The 17,782-nt window shown below is 45.6% G+C and overlaps 1 protein-coding gene across 1 annotated transcript; it reads left to right on the forward strand.

Annotated features, from left to right (window-relative positions):
- The first annotated feature begins 456 nt into the window (after positions 1-456).
- Positions 457-13,466, forward strand: htr2aa (5-hydroxytryptamine (serotonin) receptor 2A, genome duplicate a). The gene is made up of 3 exons (XM_056580397.1): positions 457-733; positions 7,230-7,430; positions 12,601-13,466. The coding sequence occupies exons 1-3, from the start codon at positions 565-567 to the stop codon at positions 13,464-13,466; spliced, it is 1,236 nt and encodes a 411-aa protein (XP_056436372.1). The 5' UTR covers positions 457-564.
- The last annotated feature ends 4,316 nt before the right edge of the window (positions 13,467-17,782 follow it).

The raw sequence follows: 17,782 nt of genomic DNA on the forward strand, positions 1-17,782 counted from the left end.
CAAATAGAGGATTCTTCTTTTTATTACATCTTCAAAAAAATGTGAGATCTGTTGCTACTGTTGAGCTGCTTGACTGACTGTCTGACTGTCTGAGCATCTGTCTGACTGTCAGTCAGTCGGCCTCTCTGTCTGTCTGTCTGTCTGTCTGTCTGTCTGTCTGTCTGTCTGTCTGTCTGTCTGTCTGTCTGTCTGTCTGTCTGTCTGTCTGTCTGTCTGTCTGTCTGTCTGTCTGTCTGTCTGTCTGTCTGTCTGTCTGTCTGTCTGTCTGATTGTGAGCGTCTCTGAGTTGATACCATGCCCACTCCCCGTGGGGGTAATCTCTCTGAGCTGGCGTCCACGTCGGTCAGAGCCACCGCTATGTTCTCCCCCTGGCCTCGGCCGGGCTTTGAACCCCCTGCCCGCCGCCAGAACCTCAGCGGCCTCACGTGCGTCGGGGCCGAGGTGGATGCCACACGCGGCGGGAACTGGAGCCATTTTGCTGCTGCAGCGGCCTGCTCCCTGCCCCCGTCGTCACGGGCGACGGAGGCCGAGGAAGTGGAGAAGAACTGGGCAGCGCTGCTGATCATGGCGGTCGTCGCGGTTACGGTGACAGGCAACATCCTGGTCATCCTGGCCGTGTCCCTGGAGAGGAAGCTGCACAACGCCACCAACTACTTCCTGGCGTCCCTCGCCGTCGCCGACATGCTGCTGGGGTTGCTGGTCATGCCCGTCTCCATGGTGACCGTCCTGTATGGTAAGCCTCAACCACCGTGTGACGCCGTCATGCATTTCCCAATAATCTAGAGAAGATCATGTGACATATTACATCAGGATAACCAGGTCCATGTTGCTAGTGACACAAGCATATCGGTCACTTCTCAACACGTTCAAAGAAAGCACACATTGGTCCTTTTCTTAAGGGGCCTTCTTGTACAAATACCCACTTTTCCTTGTCCTTGCATGCATAAAGAATTCAGTGGGGAATATTATAGCGGGCTAAGCTTGAAATCGGAAACCTGCCACGCTTCTCCGTAGTCCCGCCACAGTCCCGTCCCATCCACTGAGAACGTTTTGCCCGATATGAGTTGAACTATTACGTAGCTAAAAGTTGTTCAAGCATTCCCTGATCTAAAAAAGCATCCAGACCCCTAGCACAGGCCTTTGTTTGGTGGCTCAAATCAATCATTCCGGAGGTTGGGGATGAAATAGAAACAGGGAAATCGATAACAATGCAGCCCAAGGGAACGCCCAGTAAAAAGTTGAGGACTGGATAGCCCATGAGAGATGATGGATCGATGTGCATGTTTGTACTTTAAATAACACATTCGTTATTTTGAAGAGTTTTTAATGATAAAAACATTGCACAATAGGACCCCTTTAAAGCCTGTATCTAACGGAAGGTGTGAGGCATAAAGCCGGAGGTTGTGGCGGGACGAAGACTCACAAATCTTTCAAAAAGTACACCACAGCCACAACAAACAACCGATAACAACCAACTGTAAACAAACTAACTTTCAATCTCTATGGTATACGTGACTGTTGACGATAAACCAATGTGATCGGGGAAAGATGTATCGTAATGATAATAAAAGATTATGAACAAATTATACATTGTTATACAACACAATTGTTAATATCAATTCAGAAGGCATTCGTATACGTTCTCCTTGCAACTAAAGATTCCCTTCCTTCCCTTCCTCTCGCTAACAAAAAGGTATTGAGGTGGTTCGCATTTGATACTGAGGCCATGGCAATCTCCTGACTTCTTTGATGTGTAGATTCCTTCAGCTGTTTTGCATCTTTGCAGACGTGTCTGTCCACTTCCCCCCATAGTTTATTGAAAATGAACTCGGCCTCTCCCTCCATGGCTGACTTCAGCCATGGCCAATCTTTACCTCTCCAGGGTGATCACTCCCCCTCACCTTTCTTTCCTTGGTTGTTACTGATCACAATGTAAACGTTCCATAACAATCATGCACACCCATTGACTTATTGAAGATGCTTTTAAAATCGCTCCTGAGTCTTGTGTCTTCCCATGAACATGCTCAATTAAATCTAATACTTTGCTGTCAAGAAGTGTCTTAAAATAAATACATTTTCATGAAATGTATTTTACTTAATACTTGTTAGTTTAATGCCAGTTCTGGCATGTGTTATAACTATAATAATTGAATACAGGCGTATACTAGAAGTAAGCACAAATATTTTTTGGGGGAAAATAAATTAAACTTTTGGTAGTCTCGCAAATCAGATTTCAGTTGACTAATCTAAAGTCTGATGGCAGACAAACTCCAATCTATGAGAACGTGGCGTCTCTTTTATTTTGCTTCATTTTTGTTTTGCCCAAACTGTAGGCGTCAAATTGGTTACGAACAGTGGCCACAAACTCGGCTAGCAAGGCTCGTAAACAGTAAAAAAAGGGTCTGTAAAGGTTTTAAATAAACTCTCTGTGGAAGTATATGCATATGTATCTGGAAGGATCTCTTCAGTAGAATATAACGAAGCATGAATCAAGATGTTTCAGGCTTTCAGCTTTTGGTTTCTGCTATGCTCTAACAAAGGAGCACTGCTGGATCTAAGATTGGACTCTAAGTGACCCATTTGGGATTTATAGGAGAGCTAATCTTGCCTTTTGTGGGAACTTTAAATGTTTCATTTGTGAGTTCTCCATATTAACAGGCAGCCCTAGGAGACGGAGTGTGTTTGTGTGTTTATGTGTATGTGTGTGTTTGTGTGTGTACATTTGCATGTGTGTGTGAGAGAAACTACTGGAGGGACGGTCTCTCACTTTAACAGCCCCATGTCTTTTCTGTCTCTCTTGTCCCACTCTCTCTTCTGCTCTCGCTCCACCTGTCTATTAATTTCCCTCACTATTTCACTGTTTCGCTCTCTCTTTCTTTTTCTCATACTTATACACACAAAGACACACACACACACGCACACGACACGCACACACACACACACACACACACGCACACATACATGCACACATTATACACAACACACACAAATAACAACACCTACACAGATACAAGTGCAGTGAGCGGTGGTTAATTAGGAAGCATTTCTTTATTTTGGTCTTTCTGAAGGTTTTGGAATGTACTTATTATATTATGTAATAGTTTGAAGCAGTTGAACACAACATAACATGTCTTCTTTGGATATTCTTGGAGGCAGTTTTGTTTCATTTCGAGTAATGTTGATTATAATGATCTTATAGGAATGCTCATTTAGTTCTGAAAATGATGTTAATGATGCTGAGGGTATGGCGATGGGGTTTTTACGGAAATTCAAATCAAATCGTTCTCTTGATAACTCCCTCTTTCTCTCTCATTTACCCCTCTCTAATACCAATCTGTCTGTGTGTCTCTCACTCTCTCTCTCTCTCTGTTTCCCTCTCCTAGAGAACCATATAAAAGTGTCATATTCAAATCCATTGGGACTCAAGAAGGGGGTATCTCTTCTCATTATGTGAAAAACGTGTCTGTCTGAGTCTCATCTGAGTTTCAGGTCGGCCTCTTTAAGGTGATTCAGGTGCTTTTGGCTGTGAGCCTTACCTAATTAAAAAAATTATACAAAAGTATATAATATAGGGTTAGATACAAAATTCTGTGAATTGCATAATGTTTTCATGCTGCGTGATCAAAAGCATATTCTATGAGGGTTTTTGTTGGAGATTTAACATCTCCAGCATGGAGATATCAGAGGAGAACACTTCTTATCTCTCCAGCGTGGAGAGATATCAGAGGAGAACACTTCTGAGCTGAGGTCGCATCCCTCTGCTGTGATGGTTCAATCTTTAACTCCTCCTCTGATGAGAGGGGAGGAGGAGCAGGTGAAGGAATGGAGAGGAAGAGGAAGAGGAAGAGGAAGAGGAGAGGGGAGGAGGAGACAGGGAAAGGTGCAGGGAGACGCTGAGGATATGAGGAGGAGGAGTGGGAGGAGGAGCGGGATGAGGAGTCGGATGAGGAGGGATTAAACAGAGGGAACGACCGAACAATAGTGTGTTTTTTGTACTCGAGAGAGGGGAGGGGAGGGTGGAGGTTAAGCAAGGGCAGCATTGGATTTAATGACCACGGATAACAGATTTAAGTGTCTCTTTCTCTCTCCTTGGCACCTCTTTCCTCTGCTGGTAATTTTTTAATCAGAGCAGAGGGGCAGAAGGCATAGGAACAACGGCAGATTCTGAGCACAAAGGACCTGCATCCGCAAGTATGATCACCGTTTAACATGCAATAATAGCACTCCTAGATATTAATAATAATAAATATCAAATCCTATTTTCCAACACAATTTTTAGTGGTTTGTGTCTTATTATTCAACATTAGGTTGTTTACAACCGAGCAGAATAAATTACAAAAAAGCGTACAATAAAAGATAGAATCAAATAGAATAGAAAAAAATAGAGAATAATAGAATAGAACAGAAGAGTGTGGAACAACATAGACCCCCTTTACACCTGCATTCACATTTGTTTTTGGCCCATCGTTTTTGGCCAAATCAGATTTTGGCAAAGCACATACAAATCCAGGTGTAAATTAAATGCGTTTTAGTGATATCCAATTGGCATCTGATTGCCAAAAACATGTTAATGCCAAGTTGAAAGGTACTCATAAAACAGAATAGAATAGTATAGAACTACATAGTCCAGCAAAATATAATGGCATAGAAAAGTTTAGAACAAAGTGTCACAACATTTAATAAAAAGAGCACAATATATAGAGAAGAGCAGAATATGTAAGGCAAAATCCATTACTGGAGGTCTCGTTATATAAAATAATGAACGAAGCGGTGGTGAATTACATTAATGTCCAACAACGGTCCACAGCGACTGTTTTATCTACTTATGCCACAGTTACTGGCAATGATTAAATGCAAATTACCTTCATCTCTGATGTTATGGGTTTTTGGTTGACTTAATCAGCTGAAATGAAATGATTCTTCAGTGGCACTTTGAGCAGATCGTTTTTGCGTTGTCGAGGCAACAACTGGTTGATAGTTCTATTTGACCATTGTTAATACTGTTGAATTTGAAGCACATATATTTGGAACGGTTAAAAAAAGTTTAATAGAGTAGAATAGAATAGAATAGAATAGAATAGAATAGAAAAGGTTATAATATGACTAAATAAAGTAGAAGAGTAGAAAAGAGCACAGAAACCTTTGTCAGACTGTGAAAAGAACGTAGTGTATTAATGCTTTTGAAGTGGGTTATTGGAAGTGCCATTTATTACCTGTCTATTATCGGTGAGCTATTTTGATTATGTGGTGACTCACGGCATCACTAAAATGCACAGTGGTAGCTGACGATTACCACAACGATGAGAATCAAAGTGGACACGTCACCAGGGATGTTGTTACCGTAGCAATGTAAACTCTGAGTCCTTGCATGACCAGGAGAGATGGAGAGTGGGGGGGAGAAAGAGAGAGGAGGACATTAAGAGAGGGATGGAGAGGGACAGCCAAGAAGAGAGAGACATTGAGAGAGAGAGAGAGAGAGAGAGAGAGAGAGAGAGAGAGAGAGAGAGAGAGAGAGAGAGAGAGAGAGAGAGAGAGAGAGAGAGAGAGAGAGAGAGAGAGAGAGAGAGAGAGAGAGAGAGAGAGATTTACAGAAAGAGGGAGAGAAAGAGAGATTGTGTGAGAGAGAGAGGAAGGAGGTCAAAGGCTTTATCCGAAGCAGATTGCTGACCATCCATCCCAGCATGCAACTGGTTTTCTCAGAATGAGGAACTACATGGGGAGGAGAGGGCTTCCTCTGAGCCTGGGGAATAGGTAGAGGTGGGTACACGATGAAGAAAAGGAAGGAGGCAGAAGAAGAGGTAAACAAGAGGGACCATGGGGCATTCAATGAGATCACTGGTGGCCATGGCGACCAAGGGCATCAGCGGTGATGACTCACCATCTACCTATCGGGAGAGATCTGGTTGACGCCTGACGCCCTGTGGAGTGATGTGGCGGGAGACAACAGGTTGTAAACTAAAAACATATATGACCTGAAGACGCCAATGAGATCCTAACTGAATGAATGAAACATTTATGGGAGAGGAGAAAGGGAGAGGAGAGAAGAGAGGAGAGGGGAGAGGGGGGAGAGGAGAGGAGAGAGAAGGAAGGGGAAGGAAAGGATAGAAGAGAAGGGGAGAACAGAGATCTCAGGCTGGAGAAGGATGTAGAGAACCTTGCTCTTCTCTCTCTTTATGTCCACCTACTTGGATCCTAACTGAACGAATGAAACATTTATTGGCCTCATATAACAAGTGTAAAATCACAATTCTTCCTTCCTCTTGACACCTGCAATGAACCAACTGTGAGGGGAGAGAGGAGCGAGGGGAGAAGGAAGAGAGGAGAGGAGAGAGAAGAGGGGAGAGGGGAGAGAGAGGAGGGGAGAGAGAAGAGGGGAGAGAAGAGAGAGGAGAGAGAAGAGAGAGGAGAGGAGAGAGCAGAAAGGGAGGGAGAGTGAAGAGGGGAAAGGGGAGAACAGAGATCTCAGGGTGAAAAGGGATGGAGAGAACCTGACGCATGCAGGAACATTTCTGTTATTTGCATTCTTCTGGTTTTCACCTTGTTCTTCTAACTCTTCATGTCAACTTACTTGTTTAACCCTCAGGTTGGAGAAGGTCTAATTATAGACCTCCAAACCCTAAGTCATTCCACCTGCCCCTAACCTCTCCCCTCTCCTCTCTTTTCTCTCATCTCTCCTCTCCCCTCTCTTCCCTCTCTCCTCTCTCCTCTCTCCTCTCCCCTCTCTTCCCTCTCCCCTCTCTCCTCTAATCTCTCTCCCTTCCCCTCACTCCTCTCTCCTCTCCTAATATCTCCTCTCTTCTCTCTCCTTTTTCCTTTCTCCTCTCTCCTCTCTCTTCTCTCCCCTCTCCCCTCACTCCTCTCTCCTCTCTCCTCTCTCCTCTCTCCTCTCTCCTCTCTCCTCTCTCCTCTCTCCTCTCTCATCTCTCCTCTCCCCTCTCTCCTCTCTCCCCTCTCCCCTCTGCCCTCTCCCCTCTGTCCTCTCTCCTCTCTCCTCTCTCCTCTCTCCTCTCTCCTCTCTCCTCTCTCCTCTCTTCTCTCTTCTCTCTCCTCTCTCATCTCTCCTCTCCCCTCTCTCCTCTCTCCCCTCTCCCCTCTGTCCTCTCCCCTCTGTCCTCTCTCCTCTCTCATCTCTCCTCTCCCCTCTCTCCTCTCTCCCCTCTCCCCTCTGTCCTCTCCCCTCTGTCCTCTCTCCTCTCTCCTCTCACCTCTGTCCCTCCTCTGGCCCACAGACTACTGGTGGCCCCTGCCCGCTGACCTGTGTCCAGTCTGGATCTATCTAGACGTGTTGTTCTCCACCGCCTCCATCATGCACCTGTGTGCCATCTCCCTGGACCGCTACATCGCCATCCACAACCCCCTGCACCACAGCCGCTCTAACTCCCGTGCCAAGGCCCGCGTCAAGATCCTGGCCGTGTGGACCATCTCTGCCGGTGAGCCCGCCACCGGAAGACACTGACATGACTTACATTTTACGTGCGGTAAATGTACTGTGCCGAAACACAAAAACCTGCATACTTTAAATCTTGAGAAAAATGATAAAAGGACATAATGAAACTGATTCGTCATGGGAAATGTAACATCTCCACTTAGCTCGTGCACAGTTCTCACAGCAGGCTGCAAATATGCTTCTGCTTGAACCCCGTTGCGTGATTTGTCTGGCGCAAATATTTCCTGCACTCTTTTTAGACTGATCAACTCGTCTATTTGGCAGCTCCTTAAAAAAAACGGTATGCCTACGTTTTTCTTATACCTTGATATTGTTGTTGTCGATGCAAAAGCAAATAATTCTGCTTCTATTGCGGGAAAGCCGGAGCAGCGGTGCTGAATGCAGTGCTTTTGTTAAAACATCCCCCTTGAGGCCCATCATTCTGTTGTATTTGAACTCTCATAAGATGTTAACATCAAAGACATCTCCGCGTCGGTCCAGACGTGTGCTGAACACCAAGATATTTCAGGTCTATTATGGGTGACACAGCACAGCCTTTATTAATGATGAATCAGCTGCTATGCGAAAGCCGTTTTGGATGCTGGCTATTCTCGGGCTTACCCAGGAGAGACATGTTTCATTCTTGGGAACAAAAAAGCTGAGCAGTGAAATATGAATCACTAGAACCCACTCATTTGAAACCGATGTTTATAGCACATACATACACATATGTGCACTCTAAGGATGTCTGTGTTAATGTGGGCGATATCACCTAGGTAAACATACAGGAGTCCTGTCCCAGGAAATAGCCAGTCTGATCTCATATTCCCAAGATGCATCTCAGGACACTGCAGGACCCTTCTGCAGCCAGTGACACACACATCAACATGCACCAATACACACAATGCTGGGTTACCTTCTGGGTGTGGGGCTGAGAGAGAGAGAGAGAGAGAGAGAGAGAGAGAGAGAGAGAGAGAGAGAGAGAGAGAGAGAGAGAGAGAGAGAGAGAGAGAGAGAACTCTCGATACACACACACACACAAACACACTCATTTGTCCTCATTGAACATCAAATAAATTCCTGCACTCCAAGGCGGGGACCAGGATTTTTTAGATTAATTAACTCATGCTATCCTCTGAAGTGTGAAGTAATTTAGGATCAGGCCGCCCCACAGACAGAGAGACAGACAGGCAGACAAACCCTGGTTTAATTCAAGAAAAACAAATGGCCATTGGAGTAAGGACGTAAAGAGAGGTTTTCTCATCATTCACAATGGGATCATACATGCAGCTGAAAATGCAGGTAACAATAGCTAACAAACATTATTATGATTATATCCTTATATATTCAATTATTATTGCACATCTTTTGTTGATTCAAATACTTTCTTTGAAAGAGAGAGAGAGAGAGAGAGAGAGAGAGTGTGTGTGTGTGTGTGTGTGTGTGTGTGTGTGTGTGTGTGTGTGTGTGTGTGTGTGTGTGTGTGTGTGTGTGTGTGTGTGTGTGTGTGTGTGTGTGTGTGTGTGTGTGTGTGTGTGTGTGTGTGTGTGTGTGTGTGGGGGTGACAGAGAGAGAAAAGTAGAGGGAGAGAGAGGGATAGAGAGAAAGAGAGAGAGAGAGAGAGAGAGAGAGAGAGAGAGAGGGGGAGGGGGAGAGAGAGAGAGAGTAAAGTCAGAGTTAGGATACTTAAGCTTAGCGGGCTGGCATAAAACTCCTCCGCTTTAGTGCTACAATCAGAAATCGGACAGTTATGCTAATTTGGATTTTCATAATTAACAATGGTTTCTCTCTGCTTAAGGTCATATATACTTACATACATTCAGTTTGAGTTACCTACTTTCACTCTTCTTTTATCACACGGCTCTAGATAAAGTCAGTCAAATAAAAGGAAAACCAGAATCCAATACTGAATGGAAACACACAACCTTGGTTTCGCATGAATACGGTGTTGTACTGTGAGCAACCTTTCGCTCTCTCTCCGTCACACATACACACACGCACCCTCACACACGTACATACTCACACCGCACTTACACACATAAGCAATTTTTGTCTGTCAATCACACACACTCAGACACACACAGACACACACTCACTCACACACACACACACACTCACAAAAATATATACCGCATAACACTCTCTCATTCTCTCTCTCTCTCTCTCTCTCTCTCTCTCTCTCTCGCCCGTACTGACACACACACACACACACAAAAACATATACCGCATAACACTCTCTCTCATTCTCTCTCTCTCTCTCTCTCTCTCTCTCTCTCTCGCCCGTACTGACACACACACACACACACACAAAAACATATACCGCATAACACTCTCTCTCATTCTCTCTCTCTCTCTCTCTCTCTCTCTCTCTCTCTCTCTCTCTCTCTCTCTCTCTCTCTCTCTCTCTCTCTCTCTCTCTCTCTCTCTCTCTCTCTCGCCCGTACTGACATTTCCATATTCAGACAAGATGATGGTGGACAACAAGACTTGCTTTAAGCCAGGTTTAGACATTCTCTCTCCTGTGTCTTGGGTGCTGTGAGTATGCTAATCTAGAGGTGCAGCGACCTTCGTATTTTGTGATGAACTCTCCCACAGCCCAAACGTCTTCAGTAGCATAAAAACTCAGTTTTAAGATGGAAGTGGAGCTGCTACCGTCTAATGGCTACACAATAGGCCTTAGGGCAAGAACCATTTGCACCGATTTGTGGTGAAATCTTTGGTAGGAGCGTTGTCTCACATTGACTGAAATTAGGGATTTTCTGTGAGGTATGGTAAGCTATAGGTGTGCACTGAATAACAAGTAGTCTACACTTTTGGGTGGCCAAAGACAAAAGTGTGATAACTCTGAAAGAAATCTAAAATAAAGCAGTTCTTTGTAAAAAATACGTTAACATTATATTGTTTGTTTATATTGTCCGATAAATATCTGACATCATCAGAGGAATATCTGTTTGTCTGTATCTAAGTTTGCCATCTTCTTCACACTTGGCGGGTGTATTGCTGAGGATCAGAGGAAAAAAGTGCGGTGTCGAGTGTGAGGTTGAGCGATGCGAGCGGTTCTCGAGAAAGCTGCGAGCAGCAGTAGCGGAGGCAGAGAGCGATTGGTCCGCTTTGAACAGGCCCGTTTTCCCACCCTTGACCAAGGGGCGTCATGCCACTACTAAACCTACTGAGTATTTGTTTTCTGATTTCCTTGCTCCCTTGACACATGACACCCCCTGCTCTGCAGAGGGAGACAGAGGGGAGGAGGAAGAGGGAGACAGAGGAAGAGGAGTGGAGGATGAGGAACAACAGAGATAGAGAGGAGAGGAAGTCCTCTTTCCCGCCGTTCTTCCTCGCTCCATCTCTCTCTGTCTCTCTAGCTCCACTTCCTTATTGCTAAATGGTATGAGCCAGAAACCAGAGTTGCAGGAAGGAGATGCTATCTTTTTTCCATTATAAATGCCTGCCGTCCCGACCCCGCCTGGTGAGATGGTATGTGTGTGTGTGTGTGTGTGTGTGTGTGTGTGTGTGTGTGTGTGTGTGTGTGTGTGTGTGTGTGTGTGTGTGTGTGTGTGTGTGTGTGTGTGTGTGTGTGTGTGTGTGTGTGTGTGTGTGTGTGTGTGTGTGTGTGTTGGGGGGGGGGGGGTCATGAGGAAGTGCACTGTGGAGCAGCTGGTCATGCACGAGAAAGACTTGACCAGCAAGGTCGCAATCTTGTAACAGGGGCTCCCCCGGTCAATTGTCTCCCACAGGAAGTGAAGGATAGCCTCCTCCTCCTCCCCTCCAGTAGCTTCTGCCTTGTAATTAAGTCTACTGGAACTCCTCCGTTGCCACGTTCTGCGGGGGGGGTGGCGGGTGATGATATTTATATTTTATCCAGTGTAAGGAATCATTACATCACCGGTATTTGCAGGCGATTGGGTCACTTTTCCCAGCATGAAGAAGAAATATAGAAAATGTGTGTTTCGATAAATATACGATTGCAAAAGTATTTTTATTATCACGTGATTATTTAGCTTCACTTCCCTGTGGGAACCACAGCGCCAGCAGAAACTGCACGTTTTAAGGGGTGTCTCCTAATTCCTCAAGAGGGGCTGATGGTGACCGAACCCACCAGGGCCGTGATAGGAACACAAAGCTCCTGGTGTGGTCTATCTGTAGACCGCGAAGGCTGAATGATACGGCCACTCCTCTGGTGGCCACTTCAAAAGGGCCCTTTTATTAGCCATAGAAGAACACCTGGCCACTGTGCAATGTAGCCGGGATTTAGGGAACTACTGGAAGTGTGTGTGTCTGTGTGTGTGTGTGTGTGTGTGTGTGTGTGTGTGTGTGTGTGTGTGTGTGTGTGTGTGTGTGTGTGTGTGTGTGTGTGTGTGTGTGTGTGTGTGTGTGTGTGTGTGTGTGTGTGTGTGTGTGTGTTTTTTGTGTATGTGTGTGTGTGCGTCGTACGTCTGTGCCTGTGTGTGTTCTCCCCGTACTGTGTGTCCAGGCAGTCCTAACCACAGCAAACGACCCAACTGCACAACAGCAGAGATATTTTAACAGAAGTGAAAATGTAAAGACAAGGAGGACTTCAATGATTCTGACAAAGCAAAGGCCATATTGGCCTTTGTTCGCTGCAGTGTTTGCAGGGTTCTCAATAAAGTGCTGACTGCGATTCGTCATCAATACTATGTGAATGATTGTGTCTCATCTCAACACAACACACATCATTAAACAAACAGCACATCGCAGTGTATTGTACCCTGTCTAAATCATTGTGTTCAACACCACATCGACAGGCTATGCAAACACAGAATGTCGATTTTGTGTGAGGTGCATCCAGAATACAGGTGGAAACAGGTGATACAACCAAAAAAATCCACACATACTATAAGTAAGTAAAAAAAATAAATTATAACATACAAAACTAGTCAGATGTAAAAATTGGGTTAGTTATTGGGTTAATCTCTTTATCCTGGTTGATTATGGTTACGTGGTCCATCTCTCTATCCTGGTTAATCTACATCTAGGTTCTCTGGTCCATCTCTATTCTGGTTAATCTACAGCTTGGTTCTGTGGTCCATCTCTTTAACCTGGTTAACTATGTTCTGTGCCTTTGGTCCCTCTCTCTATCCTTGTTAACTATATTCTGGTTGATCAGGTCCATTTCTCTGGTTCATCTCTCTGTTGGTTCTGCTGGCTCTCTGCAGGGATCTCAATGCCCATCCCAGTGCTGGGTCTGCGGGACCACTCCAAGGTCTTCAAGGACGGCAGCTGTCAGCTGACAGACGACAGCTTCGTCCTGATCGGCTCCTTCGTGGCGTTCTTCGTGCCCCTCACCATCATGGTGGTCACCTACGCCCTGACCATCCGGGCTCTGCAGAACGAGGCCACGCTCTGCCTGGACCTCCTGGTGCCCCGCCCCAAGTGGAGCACCACCCTCACCCTGGGCTTCCTGCCCCAGCCCGCCATGACCCCCGACAAGACCTTCCGACGCTCGCTGAGCCGCAAGGCCAGCGCGGTGAGCGCCGGCGGGGGTGGGGGGGGAGGCGTGCGAGGGAGCGTGTCCGGGGGTCCGCCTTTCGGGCTGCGCACCATCCAGTCCATCAACAACGAGCAGAAGGCCTCCAAGGTGCTGGGCGTGGTGTTCTTCCTCTTCGTGGTCATGTGGTGCCCCTTCTTCATCACCAACGTGCTGGCGGTGGTGTGCGACCCGGCGCTCTGCAAGCCCGCCGTCCTGGGGGGTCTGCTGAACGTCTTCGTGTGGATCGGCTACCTGTCGTCGGCCGTCAACCCGCTGGTGTACACGCTGTTCAACAACACGTACCGCGCCGCCTTCTACCGCTACGTCTGCTGCCGCTACCGCGCCCAGAAGAAGCCCCTGCAGCAGTTCCTGGTCAACACCATCCCCCCGCTGGTGTACGGCTCCACCCAGCTGGGGGACCTCAGGGGGCTGCGCAACGGCGTGGTGGCGCACCCCGGGGGCGGGGCCAGGAACTGCTCGTTACCCGGGCCGACGGAGGACAAAACGTGGTCCGACAAGAGCCGGAGAGACAGGGACGAGAGCTGTGTGTGACAGACATGCTCCTCGTATCATAGCACCAACGCTAGCTCATCTGATTCTGCTGCTGGGATCGGGGGGGGGGGGTTGTTCACAGGGGGGGTTGGAAGGGAGTCAGGAGCACTCCTGAGGACCTTCCGATGAGCCAGTGCATGATACTGTGAGGTAGCCAGTGGTTTAGAGATAAAGGAGGAAGAAAATCCCGAAACCACCTGGGATTCAGTGAAACGGACCAAAAGATTACGAAAAAAATTCTACATCCGTCACAGATGAAGAAAACCTCCATGCGTGTCGACCTAAGAAGCCTCCGCCTTCCCCTCCTGCAATTCCTCTGCCGCACCCCTTCTCCATTATAGCTCTGCTATGACTCAACATCCCATAATCTGGTGGGATCAGGAGGGATTTAGGGCACGGCGGGCACTGCCACATCGCAGGGAGCGGATAGTATTTGGGAGGTGGAGGGAGGAACAGTGTCTCAAACCTTCCTGAAAAGACCTGGGGTCTAACTATGTGAACGTGCGTTTGTTGTGGCGCAAAGCTAGACATCTGTATCAGTAATGTGTTTGATCTGTATATGTGTGTTTTGTAATGGAAAAGATAGGATTGGGTTTTCGGCTGACAGGATAAGTATCTGGCGGGGGAGATTAATCCTTGATTCTTCATCCTCACCTCATCCTCCCACAGACACTGGAAGATAACAAGATTTGATGTGGTGCAAATGGCAAAGAACAAACGAAACAAACCCTTCATGAGACACATCATGAGAAGCATGTTGATGAATGCTCTCCCAACCTAGTCATCAGCACTACTAGATACAGTGTGGATGACTAGGTTTGAAGACTACTTGACACGGTGGGTTCTCCAAGTGTCCACCATCATTCAAGGTTAATTACAGAGCCAATGGAAATGAAAAAAAGGGTCGGATTCCTATAGTTGTGGACATTAAGTAAATTGAAGGGCAATTGTTTGTTCTGAACCACATATGGTATAAAAGCACAGGTGAAAACGAAGAGAAATATCCCTTTGGTTTTCTGAAAACAGTGCATTAATAAGACCTTGGCAGGGGCTTTCACACTGTTCACTACTTAGCCCTAACGCTATACCCTGACTATAGCATGGGCTTACTGGTTCACACTTGCTATTCTGGCACCTTATTTGAAGTGGATTCTGGACTTAAAACGAAAAGTCGGTGCTAAATGCATAAAATGAACGAGGTGTGAAAAGTCTCTTAGCCCTGGGCTCACCATTAAGTAAAAGCCCGTAATGAGGACAATATGCTGCCATCACGACAGTGTTTGTCATGTCGTAAGGGTGATGTTGTGTCAAGTTGATCTTGTCGTCACATGATGTCGTCGTTCACGGTGATGTGGTCGTCACAGAGATGTGGTCGTCGTGGTGATCTTGTTGCATGGTGATCTTTTCCGTGCGATGTCATTATCATCAGTGACTGTTGGACTAAACAGAATTTGATGTTTCTATGGTGATGGTCTCTTTGGTTGGTTTTCTGTTGTTTTTGAGGAAACGCACACAACCCTGTTTTCTAGTCGTTGTGATTAAAGGGGTGTTGCCGATTGGATGTTTGATGTTTGATTTGAAAAGCATTTATCCTGCATATTACATACACCTAGAGCAGTTGCACAATGGTTTAGAGTTGTTCCAATACCGATACCAGTATCGGAAATGCCTCTGATACTGCCTAAAATGCAAGTCTATGCAGGGAAAATGCTATAGTAGTTACATTGCTAGATGCTGTATCGTTATATCGTTACAGGGTTATTATTATACAGCTTTTAAAATAAATACATCCACAAAGAGATAGTACACAGTATTGGCCGATACTCAAGTTCAGGTATTGGAATCGGTATCGGGAAGGATAAGATGATGTCGTAACTCTTCCAGTTCACTTGCTTATCTGGATCATTTGCACTTTGTAGTAGCCGCTAAACTTAACATAATACTAGGAACAGTAAACAGCATTCACAATTATTCACATGTTCTACTTTGCAGACTGACAAAACACAAAAAGAAGCACACACGCACACTCACACACAAACACACACACACACACACACACACACACACACACACACACACACACACACACACACACACACACACACACACACACACACACACACACACACACACTGAGACTGTTTTTGTGTTACATTTATATGTGTTTGTGTGTGTGCGTTAAGCTGTTAAATATAGCAAAACCCCAATGCATATAGTATATATACATATATATATATATATATATATATATATATATATATATATATATATAGCATGCCTCTTATCAGTTGCTATGGCTTCAATCTCTCTTAACTCGATATAAACATGCCTGCGCAACAAAAACAAACAAACAAACACTTGTGGCGAAGAGAAGAGGCTTGATGGTTGGGGGGGAGGGGAGGGGGATTTAGGGCCCTCCAATCAGCAGACTGCAGGACACATGAAGGGCCCTCTGATATTAACAAACCAACCCGACCTCCATATGACGACAGCTGACCACTATCTGACCTCCAGGCCAACTCCATCGCCTGTGGATAAGGAGGACCGACCAAAGCTACTTCACAATGTAAATCAACTGAGGAGTACAGGGTAAGGTGTAGTACCTTACAAGGAACCTTGTGTCAACTGTCACGATATAAAGTAATTGGAGCATGCATCTGGTGTCTAATGAAGTAAAAGTGCGTATTCATCCAAACAGGGAACATATCAGCCTTACAATATCGTAGCTACTTACCCGACCCAAGTGAAGTACAAATACCTCTGTATTTTTATCATGTAAAACTACTCCAGTACTGAGTTAAAACTATTGCTGCAATAACCGTTACTATCCCACGACTGTGAATCTCGCTCTCTCATTCTAGACAGACTTCTATACTGCTGGTGGTAGACAAACTCCCACTGCCACAATCCCCTGGGGCACTTGTTCGCTGGTATTAAACTCGCCCCCCTGTTATCGGCCCACCTGCTGGTGCCCTTTTAGCTGGAGCTCGGGGATGTCATTGAAGGTCACCTGATAGACATCACATGTGGCGTTATCCCAGGTGGGGAACTGTCATGGAGCGACAGAGACTGATGCCGTATTCACGCCATAGTGGAGGAATTGGGGGAAAGTTGGAAGTATTTCCACTGCTCCGGTGTGATCGTTTTCAAGCCCCCACACAGATGGGAGATTTGGGGAATCAGTAGTGACCCAGGCTAGAAATACGCTCACGGCAACACCACCAACAATGTCTGAGATACCGATTTGGAAATAGAAAGTGGAAATAGAAAGTGTCGGCAATAGAAAGTGTTTCACAAACACTTTTTCCCAATCGGACGGCGGTAGCTGCGCTCCGACAGTGTGTGAGCCCTACTTTCACATTTCGTGAACAGTCTAGGAATTCCATAGAGCTGTAGAAATTCATACGGTTATAGTTGTACAGAAAGCATAGGGATAGAGTTACAGATATGCAGAGAGATAGAGTAAGAGAGATACAGAAATATATAGTTATAGAGATACATAGAGATCAATTGAGAGATGGAGATGGTTAAGATATGATGAATTATCAGAAAATAGGGTTATTTTTCTTCCATAATTACTGATTATATAATAACATAATTAAAATATTTATGAATATGAATCAGTCCCTCCCCATGCACACAAACAGCTCTGGGGGAAATGACAATGTGTGTCCTCATTTAACTTTAATTATTTTCTTGGACTAAAATATGTAATATTTGTAATAGTTTTTGACCAACATGAAAAATCGAGATATCCTTTCATGTGCATCTCTCTTGCCTTAACGAGCCTGGTGGTAATTATGTTAACGGGGATCAGGTGTGAGACGCTCTGCTCTGCAAACAACACCCCTGGCCGTGTGTGTGTGTGTGTGTGTGTGTGTGTGTGTGTGTGTGCGTGTGTGCGTGTGCGTGTGCGTGTGCGTGTGCGTGTGCGTGTGTGTGTGTGTGTTTGGGAGGGGGGGGGGGGGGAAATGACATTACAGCAATGTTTATTTATTAGTCCAAAATGTCAATCCCCCTTTCCCCACTCCGTTAATGTATCCTCCCTCCCCCATGTAATCAATTAAGTAATTCAAATTGAATCCTCTCCCTGTTTAACAATACCTTCGCAAAACCAGCCCAAATCTCCCAAGCTCACTCACTGGAACCAGCCTATAGAACCAGTCCAACATGGCCAGCTTGGCCCCCCCGAACAAAATCATTTGTTAGTTTGTCTTTCCTTCATTGGACTACAACGGAGAGCTGGTTCAAGTCCTTGGGAAGCATAATAATTCCTCAAACTAATACATTTGATCACATATCAACAATCTTTATAC

Source organism: Gadus chalcogrammus, chromosome 20, assembly GCF_026213295.1.
Source record: "Gadus chalcogrammus isolate NIFS_2021 chromosome 20, NIFS_Gcha_1.0, whole genome shotgun sequence".
Taxonomy (NCBI): domain Eukaryota; kingdom Metazoa; phylum Chordata; class Actinopteri; order Gadiformes; family Gadidae; genus Gadus; species Gadus chalcogrammus.

Coding starts and splice junctions, on each gene's coding strand:
- htr2aa (XM_056580397.1), top strand. CDS start 565: ATGGCGGTCGTCGCGGTTACGGTGACAGGCAACATCCTGGTCATCCTG. Junction 734..7,229: donor CATGGTGACCGTCCTGTATG/GTAAGCCTCAAC, acceptor TCTGGCCCACAG/ACTACTGGTGGCCCCTGCCC. Junction 7,431..12,600: donor CGTGTGGACCATCTCTGCCG/GTGAGCCCGCCA, acceptor GGCTCTCTGCAG/GGATCTCAATGCCCATCCCA.